The sequence below is a fragment of the Filicampus tigris genome, chromosome 10, assembly GCF_054856515.1.
Source record: "Filicampus tigris isolate MCC_2025a chromosome 10, RoL_Ftig_1.0, whole genome shotgun sequence".
NCBI lineage: Eukaryota > Metazoa > Chordata > Actinopteri > Syngnathiformes > Syngnathidae > Filicampus > Filicampus tigris.
This window is the reverse complement of record NC_141226.1, coordinates 7,670,782-7,693,670: the sequence shown is the minus strand read 5'-3', so window position 1 is coordinate 7,693,670 and position 22,889 is coordinate 7,670,782. Positions and strand designations below refer to the sequence as shown.

Sequence of the window (22,889 nt, the reverse complement as noted above, 5' to 3'; positions counted from 1 at the left end):
GAACACATTTCAGATTTATTACAAAAACACTTGACTGAACATTTTTGTGACATAAAACATGTAATCATATGCTGAAGACAGAAAATAAACACATCTACAGAAATGTGTAGTAAGAAAATATGTGTATGTAGAGCATTCAAATACCGTAATCACATGAACATGCTAAGCAGTTACTGTGCAAATAATTTGACAGAAGATGATTTAGTATATTTTGTATCTTTAGTGGATATATCTTAGCATTTGAGCATCCATCAGTAGCGTTGTGTGAATTATGCGTATGTTCAATCTCTTAAAAGATTCAACTAAATCAATAATTGGCACAGATTATTTCAGTTATATTTTTGAAAGGTGATTGTACTGCATTTGTTGAGGTGTAATAAACAAATTCAGGCTTTAAAGGGCAACGCACTCACAAGGACAGAAAGCCGTGCTGATTCAGAGGCTTGTGCACATCTGTCTTATCTTTCCCCTCTCAGAGATAGATTGGCAGCCTTATAATGAGGTCAAATAAGATAACTGGTTTCTCATGTGAAATTATCCCCAACAAAAACAAATGTAATGTAAGAAAATGTGTACACAGCAACATTTTTTAAAAAGCGCATGGCAATACCAAGCAATTCCCTTGTTTAATTAATAACCCTAAGCGTCAAAATGAACAAAAACATTTGTCACTCTACTTCTTTTTACTGTGGTGAGAGTTGGATTATGCACAATTATGGAAAAGATGTTTTGTTCCATTTAGTAAATACAACCTAAATGCAATACAACAAGCAAGTTCTCAAGGAAAATATCTTATAGAAAAATTTACCATATATGAACAGAATGTATGTATACAATTTGATCATGTTATATGACAGCCAAGCATGTCACTTAAATGTTCTTTATATAAACAGTACACATAAATATAATTACAAAATGTTTAAAAATGTATTTTACATGTAAAACGGCGTTGTTGTTTTTTTACACCATTAATATTACAAAATGAGCTCTTATTGCTTCCATGCTTATCCAGGCTTCTCCTGCACCTGCATCCAACAGTCAAATAACATGGTCTGAAGAGATTCAGAGACGCGTGTGGACAACAGTCAAAATCAGGCACATGATTTAGTAATTTTTCCACCCCGATCCTCTTTGTATTGGGCACACAAATGGACCTCATGATGTGTATAGTGAGAGAAAATAAAATTGCTTTGGGATACAAAATTCTTATTAAGACCATTTCATTAGATTTCTGTTTTAGTTGTTCATGGAATCCATTTTAAATAGATTGGCTTTGGATTTCATTTGTATGGCAGTATGAAGAGTATCAATTGACTGCGGACTCTGTAAAACACCCAGGTTTTTATTTAGTAAGTAATCATTATTTAGTTCATTTCTTATGCATGTGTATGTTTTTTTACATTGTAATGAGGGCAAAGCAACAACTGACTTAAACTCTTTAAAAAGTCCCTTTCTGTGTCAAATTGTGTTGCCCGATGCCCACAGAGCCACTGGCTGCATTTGTCCTTTTTTGTTGTTAAACGGCTTATTATTTGCCGCAATGCTGCAGTGCGCTTCATAGGCAAGAATTCCAAAATTTGGCATATAGAAGAGACAAAGAAGGGAAAATACGGACAAAGTGTACTACACCTAAATAATAGAAATCAATAATGGGATCAAATGATTGTCTTGATTCTCAACCTGTAGTTTTTCATACTGAGAGGTGTTTGCAATATTTTGGTGACAGTATTTACCTACCTCTCAGTATGATGCACATCTACAATGTTTCCCAACCTTCATTGAGCCAAGGCACCCATTTACATAAGAAAAATCTTCACCGCACACCACCAAACAAAAATGTCACAAAAATTATGAATATGGAAATACTAATGATCTGATCTCAATTTACTCACAATTTACTTAGTATGAAATCTGGTTATTTTACTTTCAGTCATCTAATGGAATATCATTCAATTGTTCTGCCTGCCACTTTATTTCACTTACATATGAATATCAATATATGATGAACAAAGGTATTTTTGTACATTTGAATGATAATTTTCAGAAAAATGTAAGTGAAATTCTCCCATGGCACCATGGTTGGGAATCACTGTTCTACATCAGTGCAAATTTAAACCACAATAATAATTCCATTAATCAATTTTCTCCACTTTTACTCGTCACAAAAGTTAGGAATATTTGTTTTTTGAGTGTAAATTCGTGATGAACCTAACATGCCAATTTCCAATTTCAATTAGACTTGGTATTTAAACACGTGTGTTGTTTACATTTTGACAAGACCAAATGACAATTGATCAACAGTATTTCTCCAATGCAAGGCTTCAAACAGGATGTTTTCAGAAGAAAGTGACCAATGAGCTTAGAGTGTCACAGGAAGATTCAGTTACAAATATGCAAAGAAGTGGATGTCCTCGGAAATGTTCGTGCAAAAAACACCCTTGAATTTTGCTTTTGAACTCCTTGTTATTGAACACAGTCAGTTGGGCAAAAATATTCAAACACAAGCTAGGGCATTGAAAAGTTTAGAGCAGGTCAAATTATTGAAAGTTCATCTGTAAATATCACAGTGCATTTTATATTCATCCTGAAATGTCATCTGAAAGCCCAATACCCCTAACATTTTTGGAGTGGTGGATGTATTTCAATCAGTCCCTCCCAGGCATTGTTAATCAAAATAACATTTCAGCATTATCTTCTGAAATAAGGCCCTCAACATCCCCAAGGGTGTTTCAGTTTAAACATATGCTCATTTTAAAAAGGTTCCAAGCTTTTGTATGATTCACATTAAAACAGGCAACTCTCTTTGACCATGATTTTCTTGAAGCATATTTTTTGCAGGAAAAACAACCCCCGCAAACTTACCCCACTCAACCTGATCTCAAAGAAAAGTTTCCTCATAGTTTTCATGAGGATCCCCAAGTTCAGAGTCCCTGGCTAATAGTCTGATAACATCCGAAAGGTCACTGGCTACCCTGGTCACGCTGTCATAAGAAGGTGGTGAGGACATTAGCGAGTCCTCTGTTGTCTCCAAAAACTCCGCCCCCACAGGCCCATAGTGATGGATCATAGTTGCTATGAGCCCCTCTGTCTCTGGAGCATTTTCCACATCTACTACAGACTCATAGTTGATTTGTCTGTAAAGGTATGAGGCCTGCTTCATCTGCCGGCGCACCAGATGCCTCCTGTAACACCTCTGAATGATGATGGCCGACACCTCCTCCAGCTTGTGTCGCAGTGTGGAAGTGATGGGCTCGTGAGAAATCTTGGAAGGGTTGGTCATCATGAACTTCTCCTCCATTTGCTGTTTGAGGGCATCCATCTCCCCCGACTCTCCCAGTACTCGCTTTGTGAAGGCGAACAAGATATCCAGGCAGTGGATTCGATTGCCACTCACCATGGGCAGGTCCATAGAGATCAGTTTGATCTTATTGGGCTTGGCGATGCGCAGCGGCTCCGACAGAGTGTCAGCAAAACTGGACAGCACGGAGAACTCGATGAACTGTGTGGCTTCCGAATCAAACTTCTCCCAAACTTCGTAAAACATCTCAAAGTCATCTTCGCTCAGCGGATCTGTACTCTCCTCTGTGGCGACGCTGAAGTTCTCCAGAATGATCGCAATGTACATATTTACCACAATGAGGAAAGAGATTATTATGTAGCTTACAAAGAAGGTTATGCCCACTGAGGGGCTGCCACAGTTACCGCGGGTATTTGTGCCAGTATTGACAAAATTAATGTTGCACTCCTCCGGGGAGCTGGACATTATTGGGCTCAGGAGGTTGTCCCAGCCGGCCGAGGTGCTGATCTGGAAAAGGCAGATCATACTATTCCCAAAGGTCTCGAAGTTGAACATGTCATCAATTCCGTCTTGCTTTTTCACATAGGCAAAGTTCGCCATGCCAAAGATAGCGTAGATGAACATGACAAGGAAAAGCAGGAGGCCAATGTTAAACAGTGCTGGCATGGACATCATTAAGGCAAACAGTAATGTCCTTATTCCTTTGGCTGCACGTATAAGTCGAAGTACACGTCCGATCCTTGCCAGGCGGATAACTCGAAACAGGGTCGGAGATACAAAATACTTTTCAATAATGTCAGCAAGAACAATCCCTGTAACGAGAGTTAGAAATACAGAGCTGTTTGTTTTAGACAACCTAATCGTATTCTTGTAAATTGCCACATTTCTACTTACCCACAATGGAGAGTACAATCACCACAAAATCAAAGATGTTCCATGCAACTGTAAAGAAATAACAACGGAGGGCAAAGATCTTGATCAGGCATTCTGTCGTAAAGATCACAATGAAGACCAAATTAATCTTGTTGAGAATGGACTCCATGCGGTCTGACTGCTCGTCCGTCTCCACCATCATAGTTAGCATGTTGACAATGATCAGCATCATGATCATGATGTCAAAGGCTTGCTTGGACACGAGATCGAAGAAGAAGGCTTGGAGAATGTTCTGAGTTGTAGAAAGACAAACTGAATCAGTAACTTAGCAATAGTCTTTGTGGAGATAAAGATAATGGGCCCTATTTTCATGCTCAGCGCAAGACTAATGCAAAGATATCCAACACTTATCAGCGGATCAGACCAAAAATGGCAAACCCGACTTGCCCCAGTGCGAAAGGGAAGATGTATCAGTTTTTGCGGCTGTTTACGAAGATAGGGCAATACTTGTATTATTCAACTGGTTTATAGTGATGTTGAACTCTGCATCCCACTGAGAGCTGTTTTGATTGCCGTATTTAACCAGACAACAAAGGTGAAATGTTAAATACAAATAAACACCTCTCAGTATGTTGTAGTGCAGCTTTATATACTATTACTGTAATTTTAAACCGCAATAATGACAATATTGCTAACTCATAACTCTGACATTTTCAATCAAAACAGACTTTATTATCTTCTAAAAATGTTCGATGCAATTCTTGTTTTGATGTCAATCGATTCGGCAATAAGTGTAGAGACACTCAAGAATGAACGCTAACACTCGCCACACAAACAAATATCAAACATGTGGACATGAAGAATAATGGCGTTGCTTTATACCGTAGGTCTTGGTATTGGCTTTTGTGGCTTTTTACTTCCTAACTTCTTCATTGCATTGTAGTATTTCTTCTGTTCCTCCGTCATGAAAATATCCTGTCCACCTAAGTAAAATCAAAGATACCTGACATTATTTTGGAAAGACAGCAACATTCCAAATATCAAAAGGCCGTTACAGTAGAACCTCTACATTAATTAGACAACAGCTCAGCCATGTGTACATATGTGATTGTTTTTTTTGAAGTAACACCACCACAGATGGCTACCAGTGAGAGTGAAGATGAACCACAAAACTGAATGTTATTGTGATATGTATAGTGACCAAAGTACTACACATGTCTGTCCTACTCAGTACAATGTGGCTGAGTCAAAAATAGACAATAACAATAAGGAAAGAAAAATAACCGAATGCACATCGCAAAAGGAGATGTTTTTTTATGTGAGGCAACTTGCATCCTCAGTTAAGAATAATTAGAGGTGAGTTGTTATCAACATCCGAGGTTCCACTGTAGCGTACTTGTAAACAATATAATTCACTTAATTTAAAGGTAAAGTGCTATGTGGTTGAAAGAAAAAAAAATAAGCAAACCATTAGCAATTACCTGAATGAATGCATAAATTGGTCATAAATTTCATCTGAGCTTCATCTTTGTAAGTTACAAATATGAGATAAACACAGTCACACGAACAATTATTTGTTTCCATGTTTTTGTAAACATCAAATATGTGGAACTTTGGACTGAATAAGTGGTTGAGCCTCCTTTGGTAGCAAGACCCTACCAAATGTTCCCTGTAGTTGCAGATCAGACCTGCACAACAGTTAGTAGGAATTTTGGCCTCTTTACAAAAACGTGTCGTTCAGCAATATTCTTGGGATGTCTGGTCTAAATCGCTCTCTTGAGGCCATGCCACAACATGACAATCAGGTTGGTTAGGACCCGGGCTGGGACACTGTAGAAGGCGTCCTTTTCTTCTGTTGAAGCCATTCTGTTGTTGATTTACTTCTGTCATTTGAATGTTTACATACTTTGTGCAATGAAAACATGAAAAAAAAAATGGCATGTGGTATCACTCTAAGCAGACTGCGTTTGTCTATTGTTGTGACTTAGAAGATCAGATCATATTTCGTGACCAATTTATGCAGAAAGCCAGGTACATCATTTCCAAAGGGTTCACTTTCTTTTTCTGACAACTAAATGTGTTTTGTGATAACTGTTTACAAATCCCTTACGAATCACAGTAATACTTATCTTTCTTTTCTGCTGATTGAAATTGTCAATAATGACACCGATGAAGAGGTTGAGGGTGAAGAAGGAACCGAATATGATGAAGACAACAAAGTAAATGTACATGTAGAGATTGATTTCTCTGATGGGTTGCTCCTCCACCTGAAAAAAAAAAAATCTTCAAGTCAGTCGCTTCCTGTTGGGTTTGTGACCTTTAGTCTGCCCAAGTACAGTGACACACTTACTCCTCTTGAATCAACAGCTGCATGCATTATTTCCATCCAACCTTTAAACGTTGCCTGTAATGCCACAATACATAAGATTATTGTCTGGACAAAGTCTTGTGCCACGGCCATTGTTGTTTTTATGATAAATAGAAGTTTGGAAGACTAAAGCTAATAATTGAGTAGGTCATGCATGTTAGGTTAATTGAAGATTGTAAATTTTCCAAATATGTGAATCCCCGGGGGCAAGATCCGGCCCGCAACATCTTTTTATGTGGCCCGTGAAGGCAAATCATGTGTATTAACTTGCTGTGTTTCTTTGAAATTGTCTTGACTGTTAACACAACATATGAGATATTGCAAGCATTTGTTAAAAATGCCTCCTTTAAAATACATTTAAAACCAGTTGAACAAACTATTTACTGGCTTCTGATTTCAAAACGAGTTATCCATCAATTTGTTGGATATATGAGGCGATCATACATTTGTATGGGTTGTAACGGCCTTCCGAGGGACACCAAAACTCTGATGTGGCCCGCGACATAAATGAGGTTGACACCCCTGGTCTACAGTATGTACACCAGCCCAGGCTGTATCCCACCCTTCACCTAAAGTTAGTTGGGACAGGCTCCAGCTCACCCGCGATCGTGAACGGGACAAGTTGTAGAATATGAATGGATGCATTTTTAACTCTACTGGATTTTGTTAAATGTGAGAGTGTCTCATACTGTGGCTCTTCTATATTCTGCTGTCTTGGACTGTTCTCTATAGTTGTTATCGAGTTTACATGCAGCTACATATTGGTATTAACCATGACACCAACAAGGCTCCGAACATGGGTCAATCCATCTGACAATTCGACAAAGTTATATAGTACAACCAGAAATGAGGCTGCACACAAAACCTACCACTTGTAGAAGGGAAAGGTAGCCCAGTCCCACGTTGTCAAAGTTGACCTTGACTTTTGTCCAGTAGTACTGAGTGTCATTCATGGCCAGGCAATCTGATTTATTGTTGACTACTATGAAACTGTGGATGAAGCCCGTTCTGTTCACACACTTTCCAAACTTGCCCGCAAACAGGTTGACTCCCATGATGCTGAAGATGAGCCAAAAGATGAGGCACACTAGCAGCACATTCATGATGGAGGGGATGGCTCCAATAAGAGCATTCACTACCACCTGGTGAGCAACACAATTAAGACAATGCAGTATAAACAATAACAACAGTATTCATTTCTGGTCATTACGATAACATATGCCACATACACACATGTGTAATGAATGAAGTGCTGCCTCTGATTTTATCGACTTTATGGGCACTTGCGTTTTTCCAACACTCCGAGGTCTACTCCCGCAAATAGAAGCCACTCTAGTTGTAATGCCACCGGTCGTTATGGTATCAAAAGCACACCATTGGCCCAGGAGTATGAGAGGCAGAGTATACTCTCGTTCACTTGCCGAACAACTGGCTAATTTCAGCAAGAGGAGAAATTGGCGGTCGAAAGTGTTCTATACTTCCTGACATGCTACTGTGGGCCATTGTAGCATCTCACATTCTCTATCATCGCCTTGTATTCTTATCATTTTTTTTACAATACTTTTTCTGGAAATGATGCTGTTGCACATTACATAGTATAGAGATACATCATGTAGCTGCTTTTGTTCTCACCCGCATGCCCTCAAATCTGGATAGAGCTCTGAGAGGCCTTAAAGCCCGGAGGGTCCTCAGGGACTTGATTGCAGCAAAGTCGGAATAACCCAGTGAGTTTGCCACCAAGCTTATCAGAGACACCTACAATAGGAAGTGAAATATATTTGGACTGTGATTCTTATAAGGTGCAAATGTGGTGAACAAAAAGGTAGCTAAACCCTTGTATGTAAAACTAGAAAAAAAATGACTAGCCTCTCTAAAGATATCAGTTAGGAAAATAATGACAAGACGAATATTTTGGAGTTTCTGTGATTTTGGGACATTCCACAGTTAGGAAAACACACAATAAAGAATTTGTGAGGTTTCGATTTGGTTTGGTTGTTGCACCATCTTTTAGAACATTTAGACTTCCACTCTATTCTACATCAGAAAACAGACAAAACAAAATGACATTCCGCTGTTGAATGACCCATGGGTGGTTGCTATAAATGAAAATGGAAGGATCCCAATGAGACTTAAGATGACAAAACACAGACCAGTATGCATACATGTACACAATGTGTCCATGCATGCATACTCAACTATATATGCATATAATATATATATGGATATATATCAAATAGAGTGCGTTTTATAAAGAATGTTTAATAAATCAGCCAAATTTGTTACCAATTTGAGCCAATGAGTTCTTTAAAACAATTTAGCACTCAGAAGGTCCCGGTGGTGTGAATTTCTTTATAAAAGTCTATTTACGGATGTGTTTGTCCAACATATCTAAAGAAGATACTGAAGGTTAATAGTCTAGACAGAACAAGCATGGTATTTGTCTGACTCCCAATTTCAGGCATAAAAACAATATAAAAGCACAAATAGAAGTCATTATGGAAAGATACAACTTTTTATCAAGCAAAAAAGTTGACTTTACCAATGTACAAATCAAACATGCTGAACGAACAGAATAGCAGCTAAACACAAATTTAAATTGTACAATCTATGAATGTCTAACATTAAGAATGCTTACCAGGATGAATAGGCTGCATGCTTAGAATTGATCTTCTGTAGATAAACCTTACAGTATGTGGCACTGAAATTGTTTTGATACAAAAGCCAAAGTCCTGAAGTGTCATCAAATGATGAATTGAAGAGGAATTGTTTTTTTTTCCTCATGAGAAATACCTTCTTGGAAACAATGGCTTTTGACATCATAACAAACTGCAAAGTGAAAAAAAAACACATTTATGATGCAGATGCCTGTTTTATTCCTAGAGCTCATACTCACCTGGGACCTGCTAACTACAACTTACCCTAACAATAGAGCGGTCTGTAGCAATCTGTGTAACAGTAGGTAAAATCAGAGGAAGTCAAGTCAGGCCACGGGCCGCATGCCTCGGGCAGTTTGGTTGATGTCCCGACTTCTTTTCATTTATTTTGATACCCACAATGTGCACACTCCAAAAAGTCTCAAATTACTGAATCTCATTTGGAGAAATATTTACATTTTGGGCCAAATCCCGCTTTGAGAGCAAAACTTTGGAAGTGATTTAGATCGTGAAAATACCTGAAAAGTAATAATAGTTAACAATCTGACAATTACCACTGTGTAAAAGCCTAAAAAATGTAAATCACAAGATAAATTCAGCCTGGGACAGGGTTTAACTTCAATTCAATTTCATACACAGCAATTTTTGTTCACTTACATCCACAATGAGAAAGTCAAGCCAGCACCAGTAGTTGGTGAAATACTTCTTGAAGCCATAAGCAATCCATTTAAGAAACATCTCCAGCACAAAGATGTAGGAGAAGACCTTGTCTGAATACTCCAACATCACTTTGATAACTTTTCTCTTCTCAATGTAGATATCTTCGAATGCCTGAAGTCAAGAAACAGCAGTGTGAGATATTGTCAACAGCTACAACGTTAGGTCCACCTAACAGGAACCAATACACAAAAATAAATAACTAAATAAATAAATAAATAAATAAAGCGCTTCTTCAAAAACATACTGTAAAATTATATTTGACATTGTGGTAATGCACAATTTCACTTCATCATCCTGGGAAGTGTAATGTCTTGGGTTAGCTTTTAAACGACAACATATTAGGAATATGGATGATTACCGAAGTTGGTACTTTTTTTTGGTACCGACCGATTTGGGTCAGTACTACCGACTACTGATTCAAATGAAATCAAAGGGTATGACCTTTTACGATCCTTTACGAAAGTGTTGGCAACTTTCCATGACTAACTTAGTGCTAGTGAAATTTTGATGACAAACACTGCTGAAATTGCTGTTTCATCTTTGAGCCAATCAGATTTTACATTTTAGAAGGCCCGGTGATGAGTGAGTTTCTCCTCTCCTCTAATTGGTTCAGCTATCTTTAGCTTCTGATTGGTTGACGATATAATACCATTGAAATTCACTTTCAAGATGCACTTTTCAAGAAAAAATGGTCTTTATGAGGCTAGATCAAACAACACAGTTTTTTCAATCCAGAATGTTTTGGGGGGCACTTTCAGAGTAGTTATGTATGAGTGGAACATTTAGCTTACACAGACAGGTAGGAGGCTCCTTATTAGCATCACTGGTGAGTACGATGTGATTTATTAAGTTTTTATCCATCCATCCATCCATTATCTGTACCGCTTCTCCTCACAAGGGTCGCGGGGCGTGCTGGAGCCTATCCCAGCTGTCTTTGGGCAGTAGGCGGGGGACACCCTGAACTGGTTGCCAGCCAATCGCAGGGCACACAGAGACAAACATCCGCACTCACGATCACACCTAGGGGCAATTTAGAGAGTCCAATCAATTTACCATGCATGTTTTTGGAATGTGGGAGGAAACCGGAGTGCCCGGAGGAAACCCACGCAGGCACGGGAAGAACATGCAAACTCCACACAGGGAGGCCGGAGCCGGGATCGAACCCACGACCTCTGAACTGTGAGGCGGACGTGCTAACCAGTCGACCACCGTGCCGCCCTTAAGTTTTTATATTGATAAATATTGATTGTGAACTACTATATTGTAGTGTAAAGGTTTGGATTTGTTTGGAGGTGAGGTATTGGGAGACAATGGTAACTTTATTTTTGCTATAGCAATAATGGTATTCATTCTCAAATACGGTATGTGAAATGCTCTTCCTTAAGGCCACACATTTGCCTCTTTCGTATGTGTATATAAATCGGATATGTATGCGATGCGCTTGAACGCTCATCCGTACACATCCGACCTATATGTCATCAAAAGCCTTATTTGCGTTGCGTGCGGGCAGTGGAGAGTGCTTGGGAGGGAAACTACTGACAATTGTCTGTGAATCGGCAAAGTTGTTTTTAGTAACAGTTTAGTAACACGCCCTGCAGTTTGAACGTAGCCATAGTTGTATAGCGTTTTTATTTTTATTTTTGTACATTACTTTGGGGCGCGATGGTGTTATTAAGAGGTGGATTTGGTCATTAAATACCCACTGAAGGCCTAGGTCCAAAACTCACCGCCGGCCACTGCAGCCCACACTACACTGCTGGAAAGACTTCTGCGTTTACAGCTAAGAATCAGTGATCTTTAAAAATGTGCTTGTGTTGCCCAAAAACTGAGACAAAAAAAAAAAAAGCTGCCAAAATTCCACTTAATCATCATTTGGACGAAGACATCACATTCCAAATAGCATTACAACTTTTATCCTGTTGGCATTAAACAAAGCAGTCAAGATACTGTACCAGAGCTCCACTGCTGAGCAGGATCATGAAGATGATGAAAGTCTCGAACCAGCTGTGTTCCACAATCTGGTAGCAGGTCTTTCTCAGTCTCCACCATGCCTGGCCTAGACCTTGGCTGATATCGATATCACAGCACTGGCAGTGTTTGACACACACTGAGTGAAAAGGTGAAAGCAGAAAACACACACTGTGAAACATGCCATGAAACAAACAATAAAATAAACCTGAGGAAAGTTACACTGAACAGTGTAGCGGTCCTGTTAAATCTCTCAGTTTAGAATATACGATAAATTGTATACAAACTTTCTGGGAAACATTCCTCTGGCTCCATGCATTCTTCAGCCAGCTCTGATAAATTGTCCAGTTCCTCACCAGGCTTCCTCAAATCGACCGTACTGCCTTCTGAAAGGCTTATTTTATCCTAAGTGGGAGGAAGGCTCAAGGTTACCATTTCACAGCCAAACTATGAATACGGTATATGCTTACATATGATTAAAGGTTTAGTCCAAGCAAAGCATTATTATGTTAAAAAAATCGTAAATGTAAGTTATACCTGCAAAATCAAATGTAATCCAATACAAGAGCTGTGTCAGATGTGGCATTTACAAAGATAAAAGAGTTCCGTTTTGATCTGCAATGTTAATGTTTAATGGAGATGTATTGACATATGAATATTTAGTTTTTAATTGCTTTCATACAGATTTATAGGTCTCTGGAGTGCCTGCCCGCCCATCAAATGTCAAATTAAACAACCAATGAAATCTTTTGTTATGTTTAAAAATGCATCTGTTAGCGAGCTACTGTCCACTTCTGTCCCACTGTTACTTAAAAGGGAAGTCAACGCAAATATTTTTTTTTCAAGAATATGTTTTATGCAAGCTCACTAGTTGAAACAGGGCATTCTGATAAATATTGCGTTTGTGGAATAAGTGTTAATTCACTCGTTTTTAGCCGTCTCCGGGGGCCGCCATTTTGTCTTCTGTTGACTGAAAATGACATCACAACTGCTCACAACGACCAATCACGGCTCAGATTCAGAAAACAGGTCAGCCGTGATTGGTGAATGCTGTGAGTCGAACCAAAATGTGACAAGTGATGCTGTAATTCTTTATCCCTTCTGTAATTTGACCATAGGATGTCAGAGACCTTTTATTACGACACTGTGGAATGACTTTAACTTGTGGTGAAAAATGCATTATATGGCTCCATGAAGTACAGACAAAACAATTCAAGAAAATTTGATGCAGTAGTGTTTGCTGTCATTACATTGTACAGATGTGAACAACAAAGCTTCCACAGGTTTGCACACAACTGCATCCCAGTTAAGTAATATATAAAGTCATTATAATGTCTATTCCCAAGGAGAGCAGCTGCAGGATTTTCCAAACACTGTAGCTAGCTCACCTACATGCCTGCCCTTTCAATCTCATTTATACCTTAATACTCTGTTGATAAGATTTGACTTTGTTGTAAAAGCAAAGCATATTTAATATAATTTGTAGTGCAGAGGTCAGTCTCTATCCTATAAAAATGTTTGAAGTCATCTGTACGATCTAGGGCCTAGATTCTAGACAGCCGATTATCAGAGGAATTCATGGGAATATGAAATAAACTAGATACAATTACACGTACTGTATGCCTGCTTAAATTGGTTCTCCAATTTCCCCCTTTAGATTGAAGCATATGTCCGCTGATAGTGTAGTGGTACACACGCCTGAGTTGTGTGCGGGCAGCGTGGGATCGATTCCCGCTCAGTGACAGTGTCTATGTGTGCCCTGCGACTGGCTGGCGACCAGTTCGGGGTGTAGTCTGCCTTCGCCCATTGATGGCTGGGATAGGCTCCAGCAACTCCCCGCGACCCTATATAGGATAAGCGGTTTGGAAGATGACATGACATGACAGATTGAAGCATGATCAAAATTAGGGTATCATTTTGAATAATCTGAAAACACAGTTTACTATTTAGATGTTTGTGTGTGTGTCTAGTCTTAGATCTCAACATTAGTGAGATACAGTGCGGGTACACTAATAGTGTTACATTTTCAATCTCAGAATGGAATAATTTGTCACAGAATAAGATCTGAAATTTATGTGACATAATACAGTAGACAAACAATTTAATAAAACTAAAAATATGTTTTGCTGCTTTTACCAGACACACCATGTAAACATTCAAAGTGGAGGGTGGAAAAAATACCGGTATATGTCAACAACCAGACTGATGACTTCCTCAAGAACTAGCTGCAGTTAGCAGTCAGCAAACCAAGTCTCCAGTTGGAATTTTTGCTAAATTTGCTAGACTTTGCACACACAGAATTGGGCCTAACGGGGCATTTGCGCCTTTGTGCGCTGTTGTGGGATGGAAGTAGTCTTTCTCTTGCCAATCCTAGCTGCATCCCTCATTTGCATCAAAATCAGGGTGGTCGTTTTTCAGATCAGATTTCAGTTGTGTTGCCATATCAGTCTAATCTGCCCAGGTACCTCAGAATCAGATGGCCAATGTAACTTAAACTATACCAGGAAATGGGACTGTTTCTTTAACCAGCCAGATTTCAAATTCACTACCCAGGGCCTGCTAGCTGGTCAACAACAATATCAGCATTTTTCCATTCTCTGACTGGTTGGGCAGACTAAAACTGTTCACTAATCAAAACGTGTCTAGCGATTTGCACACATTAATACACTGAGTTGATCCTTCTTTAGTTACATGTGGAGTCCCGCAGGGATCCGTACTAGGACCCCTATTGTTTAGCATCTACATGCTTCTGCTTGGTGATATTATACGTAAATATAACATTAGTTTTCATTGTTATGCTGACGATACACAATTATATATGCCGCTCAAGATAACAATTGCTGTAATTTAGAGGCGTGCCATGCCGAAATTAAACAATGGATGTCTCTCAATTTTTTGCTTTTTAACTCCGATAAAAGCGGGATGTTGATTATTGGCCATGTTCGTCATCTGCACCTATTTAAGAACACCATTCTGAGGCTCAATAAATGTACTATTACCCACAGTGATTCAACAAAAAATCTCGGTGTTATATTCGACCCAACTCTGTCTTTTCAAATGCACATTAAGAAAATTACTAGAACCGCATTTTTCCATCTCCGTAATATTGCTAAAATTCGTCCAATTCGGTCGAATAGTGATGCAGAAATTTTAATCCACGCGTTTGTTACGTCTTGCCTCGATTATTGTAACGTTTTGCACTCTGGTCTTCCCATGTCTAGTATTAAAAGTCTGCAATTAGTCCAAACTGCCGCAGCAAGACTCTTGACAAGGACGAGAAAGTACGATAATATTACTCCGATATTAGCCAATTTGCATTGGCTCCCAGTCCACTTGAGATGCGATTTCAAGGTTTTGCTACTTAACTACAAAATACTGCACGGCTTAGTACCTTCCTATCTTGTCGACTTAGTGATACCATATTTTCCTTCGGTCACAAAATGCCGGCCTTTTAATGATCCCGAGAGCCAAAAAGAACCTCGCAGGCCCTAGAGCGTTTTCTATTCGGGCACCGATGCTTTGGAATGCCCTACCCGCAGATATTAGAGGCACTACCTCAGTAGAAATGTTTAAAACACAACTTGAGACTTAATTGTACGATTCTGCATTTAGTTGAACTGTTTGTTTTGGCCTCTTTACCGCTGCTTCTATTCTTTTTCTGCCCCCTTTTCCCAAGCTTGGGAATTAGGCGATGACGACCGAATTGGAGGTTGCTGTTTCAATCCAACAGCAACTGACTGCTACAAGATTGGAGGCTGACCACATCCTCGGAGGCGCTGTTATGGAGATTTCTACATTGACCATTGGGCCCCTGCTCACTTCATCGATGTCATCTTCCTGCAGCACTTCATTTGATTAACTTACACATCACTTTAACAAACACTGTATAGTACTATAATGCGTGTTCAATGTTGCCCACTCGGCATCCATTGCAGCCTGATCATCCTGGAAGGGGGATTCCCCCATCTGTGGTCCCTTCTCAAGGTTTCTCACTTTTCCCCAGTTTTTTTTTTTTTAGTTCTTCCTTGCCTGGGGGTTAAGATCAGGGGATGTCATGTATATGATCTGGTGCATATGTGAAGCCCTTTGAGACTTTCCTGTGATTAAGGGCTGTATAAATACATTTGACTTGACTTGACTTCTCTGGTGATTTTTTGGTTTTGTTTGTCATTTTATTAGATAAAAATTGATTCTGAAATGCTCCAGATAATGGTTGTAACACAGTTTCATACTGTTGTATTGCATTTACGTAGAGTATTAATAGTTTTAATAGTTGCAACATGATAGTGGGGTATAAATTGGTGGATTAAGTCAGGTAAATCTCCTCTGAGAACTCGGTACCAAATGCATTACATCCACACAGATGATTTTGTGTTTGGAATCATGAGCAGATCATTTCTTTGTCAAAGATTTAAACTTTCTCACTCTTAAGTCAACTGCGGTGGGCTTCATATTCATCACCCTCTATTTGGTAGGTCTACATAAGATAAACTGTATAAAAATGGATGAAAGTATGGAAAGGGTTAAAGGTAAGACTGGAGTCCCTCTGAGCCAAGCATTTCAAGTATGAAAGCAAAGCAATTTGATTGACCTAATTTTAGGGTTAACTGTATTGACTGTATTCTCTAAATACAGTGTTGTGTAAAAGTCTACTGCTAGCTTGATTGCTTTCATGACCTTTTTACACCACTCATTTTGACAAAAAAAAAAAAAAACAGCTAAGAGTTGGTGCATTGACCAAGGAAGTGACATTTTTCACAGTTCAGCAGAATTGAGTCACCAGTATTTCGATTTTTTTAAATTAAGGTGACCCTTAGTCATTCTATACATTTGAATGAATGTTAATGACGTGTTTGTCATATATGTTGTGTACATACTGTATGTAGATTGTACCAAACAAAAGAAAATAGGAAACAAAACATCTGGATTTTCTTTATGGGACAATAGTCTCCATCATAATTCATGTTGTCTGCTTTACAGATTAACAGATTATGTTTCCAGAGAGCATCCACGTGATCATGCCCATCCCACCCCCTTTCTAGCTGTCAACTTGACCCTCTATTTCACTTCTGAGTGATATTGAAATATGCAGGAGTGAAGTGGAGCATCATAAAAGCAGCACTGTGTGGATGCAGTGATTCAAGACCTTTGGCTGAACTGCCTTCAACATTTTGTTTTGCTCTGACATTCCTTCAGATTACTTCTCATAGTAACAAAATTGTATACTTTGTTTTGATTCATGATCCTTTATTCAAAATGAAATTTTGTTCCACAGTGGTACCTCGAGTTACGAATAACCCTTTTTACGAATTTTGCAAGTGACGCACGGAATTTTGGGAGAAAATCTGGCTGTATTTTCGTACATATTTCGTTATGCAAACCGGCTCAGGATGGAGTGAACGGATCAGTGTTGTGCTACTTGCTCTATCACTGGCTCTGTGCATTTTCATTGCGATAGTTGTGCTGTTTTAAATTTTTTTTTTTTTTTTTTAACTCTTACCTCAGAATGGCGCCCCCAAATAACCACATTAAACTCGATGTTTCCTCCACGGCCGCAAATAGAAAGTTCTTGGTTGTGCAGCCAGAAGTTCCGCTTAAGCCTGGTTCACACGGCAAGATTTAAAAATTGTCGGCCAACTTCCAAACTTTGAGAGACCCCACATGTGACGAGAAAAAAAACATGGGTATAACAGTTTTGAACGTACTGTGTGTGGTGTGCATCCACACGGCAAGATCAACATCACACACGAAATGATTCATTCACGGATATTCTCACGTCAGATGGAAATTCTCGCAAAACCCCTCGAGATTAAACATGATTTGCGAGTAAACAAACATGGCGGATAAAATGTCAGCAGGGGTCTCAGATCGTGTCTTGACGGTGGCACTAGTTTGTGGATTAGTTTGAAAGGATAAAAGCGACACAAAAAGAAGAGACGTTTGGCTCTGTTGCGCAATGACTGTTTTGATTTTGGATTCCCACCTCGCTTCCTCGCCGCCCCGTCATCTCGTTTTCTGATTGGCTGTAAATCACTGTCAACCGGCTGCGTGCTCATTTGTCCTCGAGGCATACCACACACGATGCGAAGTCGGGCCAAAACAATCCAACATGTTGAAAATACCCGATTGGAGGTTGGGCATCCTTCCGAGCGGTCGAGATCAGTCTGAGCACACTGCACACGGCAGGATTATCTGATAAGATTATCTTTGGAGCCATTACGAGCATCGGGGCTGACCTATGATTGTCGGGAGGGGAGATCCGGGGCTAAAATCGGGCCGATTATCCTGCCGTGTGAACCGGGCTTAGCACTCACGCTTCTTCCTATCACAATCATCAACGTACCAAAAAAGTCAGACAGTATCTATGATATACACAGTATTTATTGTATTGGAGCATCCCTTAAAGTGTTAACACGTAAAATTTGATGTCAGCTCACCGTAGAAAAACAAATCATCTGAATAAGACTGTTATGTTGTTTTGAAAGAAGACTCTTTTTCAGTGCTTTTGTTCTTCTCCCCTCCACACTTAAAGTTAAAATGCAATAAACACTTACAGTTTGTTTAGTGTGTTATTGCTTCATAACAAATTTTATTTTTACTGTAATAATTTTCAACCACACACCAATTAAAATTTGAACACAAAGAGAAAACACCAAAAGAAGGAAAACTCCACTTAGACGGCACCTTGCGCTCAACTTGCACTGGGCAGGAAAACAGCCCCTGGTGTACTTTACTTCTGTGGGAAACACTCCAAATGGCTCGTTGAGTATTTTAGGTTGCCGACCACTGTTCTAGACAATCTTTACAAAGGCATAACACGAAGTAAGGCTGCACAAACCAATGTGATCTTTTTCAAGAGCTGTTTCAAAACCCACTTGATTAAAAAGATAACTGTGCTACTGTATGTTACTTTTTTTGTTCAATTAGATTTCAGCCTTTATGTGCTGTAAAAATAATTTGCCCAAAGCCTTCAGAGTCAGTAGTGCTGGCCAGTGTAAAGTAAACTGTTTTAGCAATAGGACTGTTTCTTTAACGTGTCATTGGCCTGTAATGATGTAGGTATTTTTCCGACCTCTGAATGGTTGGTCAGAGCAAAATTTCTTCCAGCTTACTTAGACCAACAAAACCTGTCTGTAGCGATCTGCAAAAATAAATAGATGTAATAATTTGCTCCGTTTGATTTATTTCATTAGATTTTTTACGTAATATTTTGTCATGTTAGTTAGATCAGATCAGTCCAATATACAGTGAATGTGCAGACATGAAAGACGAGTCTTCTATTCAATAACTCAGTGAAAAAGCAAACTGATGTCAGATATTTGTCAATAAAATAACTTGTTTCCAATTCAAATGTGTAAACAGCCACAGAAAAAGAAAAAAAGAAAAAGAAATTAAATTAATTTTTGCAGTGCCTTCAGGCCATAAAGCGAACCTCAGAACTGTGAAGCAGCCGTCCTAACCACTTGTCCACTTTGCTGCCCACAAAAATCTTTTCAGCAAAGCGTAAAAATCACACCTTTACTTTTTTTTAACTTTTCATTTCTAACGTGGTTATATGGTTTGGCTCTTTGTCCTTTCTCTTTGTTGGTGTTTAAATCAGTGTTTATTGGGCATAAAACAGGAAAATAAATTGCTTCAAACTTACTTTGTGGTCTTCATCCTCTGATGACTCTGATATATCCTCCTCCTCCATAAATTCCACGTCAGATTCTCCAGGTGCGATTGGAACGATAACAGTCAGGTTTGGGTTTGTCATGTAGCTGTCCTCTTCTGGTATGATGTACTTCTCTCCATAGCGTCCATAAATTCCACCATTGCTTTCCAGGTGATTGGAAACCAGCTTAATGGCCTTACAGTTCTCTTTAGCTTTCTTCCGTCTGCATTTCAAAGTGTGGTTGAAGAAGTGGACAATGCTTGTGGCAAGCCAAGAGAGACCAGAGTGGATGCGGGCGATGGCAATCTGGATGTTATTCAAATCACCATCCTCATCTGGAGCTGAGAGGTTGTCAGAGCTGAAAGAGCTGAGCAGCAAGGCGAGGAAGAGATTAAGTACCTGTTGACGCACAAGAAAGATGTACATGGTTGGAAGCCTCAAGACTGAAGGAGATAAACCTTTCAGCATATTACTAGCCTCCATATTTATTTATGTTAAATTGGAGCACTGCTTTTGACCACACTATTATTACTATCGCTAGGTAATCACAGGGAACCATTCACACTTACATTCTTCAGTTACATCACATGAATGTTTTTAGAAGCCAATTCCTTACAGATGTACTGTTTGTATGTAATTAAGTGTTATAATATTCATACATAATTTTATACTGCTCCTTAGAGATGGGCACTCTGTCCCAGGGACGGTACAGTCTGTCCGTCCATCCCGCATTTTGGGGGCAGAGGACGGAGGATGAGAAATTTCTTGAAAAAGGACGGACTAAGCAAGGACGGAAGTGGGTTGTTGTCCGTCCCTGTAATCGTCCATAACCGGATCAAGTACCAACTGATGTGTTGTGTTGGATTCTTTTAAAAAGAAAGACTGTTCTCTTCTGCGATACCATGGAGCCACCTTTAACTGCCTGCAACAACACTGTCGAGTCCTTTTTTGTCTTTTTCATGTGCATTCCCTGTAGTATATATTATAACATTGTACAGGCATAGTATGCCCTCTAGTGGTTCACCAGATGTAATACCATGGATTACGCCACAGGGCGCCCATTTTTCTGACGACTAACAGAAACACGCCCAGCCTGCCTTGCGTGTGTAATCCAGTATAAGGTATGTATGGGGCGATGGAAAAAGGTGGATAGCAATTTTGTTTTAGTTTGAACTAACTTAGCATTTAGTACATACCTTATCCCTTTGCATGTAAAGTACGTCTCTGTCTGGGGCATTTCTAGAGCGCAAAAATCTATCCAAATTGTCATTCATGCTCATGCCAGAGCTGCTGTACAGTTAAAGCGACAACCCAGAAGTGGGAGTCTTTTGATCTCCTCCTAAAATAACATTGGATTTTAATCATTTTTATTATAAAATAATGTAATGAAAAATGACAACTTATTGCATTAGAATGCAAACGTTTTGCAATAAAACGCAATAGTATTATAGCATTATAACGTAATCTTAAATATTCTCGTGATGTTCCCCGGCTCCATAGTTTTGGTGACACTTTTACAGTTGTAAACAATTCAATACACTCACGATACTCCCAGCCGCTAAATGGATATGAACAGTAAATTACCCAGCCAATGAGCTTTAAATAATTTTTATAAATTATGGAACCTCTGCCGTTAGCCTATCACGGCATCATGCACTGATAGCTTTTTTTTTTTTTTTTTTAGGCGGGGGCTGGACGGACTGTAACGAAATGTAAGGACGGAAGTGCTTTAAAAGGACAACGACAGACGGGGACAGAGGACGATTGTTTTTATGAATAAGGACTGAGGGACAATGACGTAAGGGTCCCCTTTTTTCTCTGTTATTTTCTCTTGGGCCCTCCCATTGCAAACCTTGTTTTGTCCAACTGCATTGCCAATAAATATTGGTAAAAACTGATTATGGCATGAAAATATACCACCACTACCACCACCATCCTCTATGACAAAGCAGCCAAAGAGAACAGGTTAAAATAAATCGTTTTTAGAATGTGGGAGGAAGTCGCACTGTAATTGCTCAGATTTGACTGCAGAATCTCAGAATGATGGCAGATGTTCAGGCCTCATATGCCATCATGCTGCCCCTGTATCATAGCATACCATACCATACCATACCATACCATACCATACCATACCATACCATACTATCTGCTCATTGAATTTTAACTGACTCATACAAGGTGCTATTCAAAATGTTAAAACAAATCACTTTCACAAATTAGGCCATATTTTAGTAATTTTACTGTACTCCCACATACTGTGTGTCTACATATTATACAATTTATTATAACCTTAATTGTCTAACTGATTTATCATCAGTACTAGATAAACATCATTGCAGCAAGATATAGAGTAGTCACACATTGTTTATGATTCAGTGACCATTTGTGCTTTATGGATGAGGCAGCTCTCGCCTGTCGACTCATGCATTCAAATGTTAACTTCAATACATATCCTTCTGTATCTCTCAATACAGGATATTTTACACCCAAACACTGTGACACATAAGACTTCATGTGCTTTCAGCTATTCTAAACTCAAGTTTCCGCGCATCCAACTTCCAAGTAATCTGTCTACAAGGTTAGAGAGCATCAGCAGGAAACACACACTGCACTGTATATGTACACATGCATGTGTGCATCTCTGATGTGCACAGTTGGTGCACAAGGATCCTCTTTAGCCAGTCATAGATGGGGAGCATGAGCAGTTGATTAGTGATGAATGATCTTTGACTTTATCGTCCCTTAAGCACCCTGGATAATCTCTTGGATAAACAGCTTTCCCACGAGGCATGTGCGAAAGACTTTTTGTTCACTATACAAGGCATACTGTGGTCATATGGTCTTTGCCGTAACCAGGTAATAGAGTCACTTGTGCTGTCGTGTAGATGTACACACGGAGTAGCAATGTGTGGCTCACAAGTATTTTAAAGTCCTGAGCTTGAATTGGTATAACTTTGCCATGGATTTGACAACAACGTTTTGGGAGTCAGAGCAGACAGTTGTTAATTTACAGTAATATAATGCAGTATGGCGTACAATACATGCTCTGCAATTGGCTGGCAACCAATCCGGCCGGTCTGTACGTGGCCTCTTACCCAAAGTCAGCTGGGATAGGCTCCAGTTGACCCTAATGAGGATAATCGGTACTGAAAATGGATGGATGGATTGAAAATACAGTACTTTAAATTTCTCAAGTAGCATTCCCCTTTTAAAAATTAATTTGGTGTTAAGTGTCCTTTATAACATCATAATGGTATAAACAAACTGTAAGCAATTTTGAAGAAAAAAAAATGATCACAAAGAAGATTTATTTCAGATGATGGGATTAAAAGTGGGGTAGATGGAGCATTTAAT

At 39.2% G+C, this 22,889-nt stretch overlaps 1 protein-coding gene across 2 annotated transcripts in view; it reads right to left on the bottom strand.

The window, feature by feature from the left end:
- Positions 1-22,889, bottom strand: part of LOC147140602 (sodium channel protein type 2 subunit alpha-like) — a 49,100-nt gene continuing 26,211 nt past the window's right edge. Inside the window, exons 17-28 of one of the 2 annotated variants that reach the window (XM_086042251.1) lie at positions 19,527-19,934; positions 12,169-12,286; positions 11,866-12,020; positions 9,851-10,024; positions 9,458-9,484; positions 8,172-8,294; positions 7,409-7,681; positions 6,522-6,575; positions 6,297-6,438; positions 5,054-5,154; positions 4,193-4,463; positions 1-4,110 (exon numbers count right to left, since the gene is read on the bottom strand). In XM_086042251.1, the coding sequence (XP_085898377.1) occupies positions 2,879-4,110; positions 4,193-4,463; positions 5,054-5,154; positions 6,297-6,438; positions 6,522-6,575; positions 7,409-7,681; positions 8,172-8,294; positions 9,458-9,484; positions 9,851-10,024; positions 11,866-12,020; positions 12,169-12,286; positions 19,527-19,934 (3,078 nt within the window). In that variant the 3' untranslated portion in view covers positions 1-2,878. The remainder of the gene's footprint in view (positions 4,111-4,192; positions 4,464-5,053; positions 5,155-6,296; positions 6,439-6,521; positions 6,576-7,408; positions 7,682-8,171; positions 8,295-9,457; positions 9,485-9,850; positions 10,025-11,865; positions 12,021-12,168; positions 12,287-19,526; positions 19,935-22,889) is intronic. The other variant, XM_086042252.1, reaches the window with a different exon arrangement.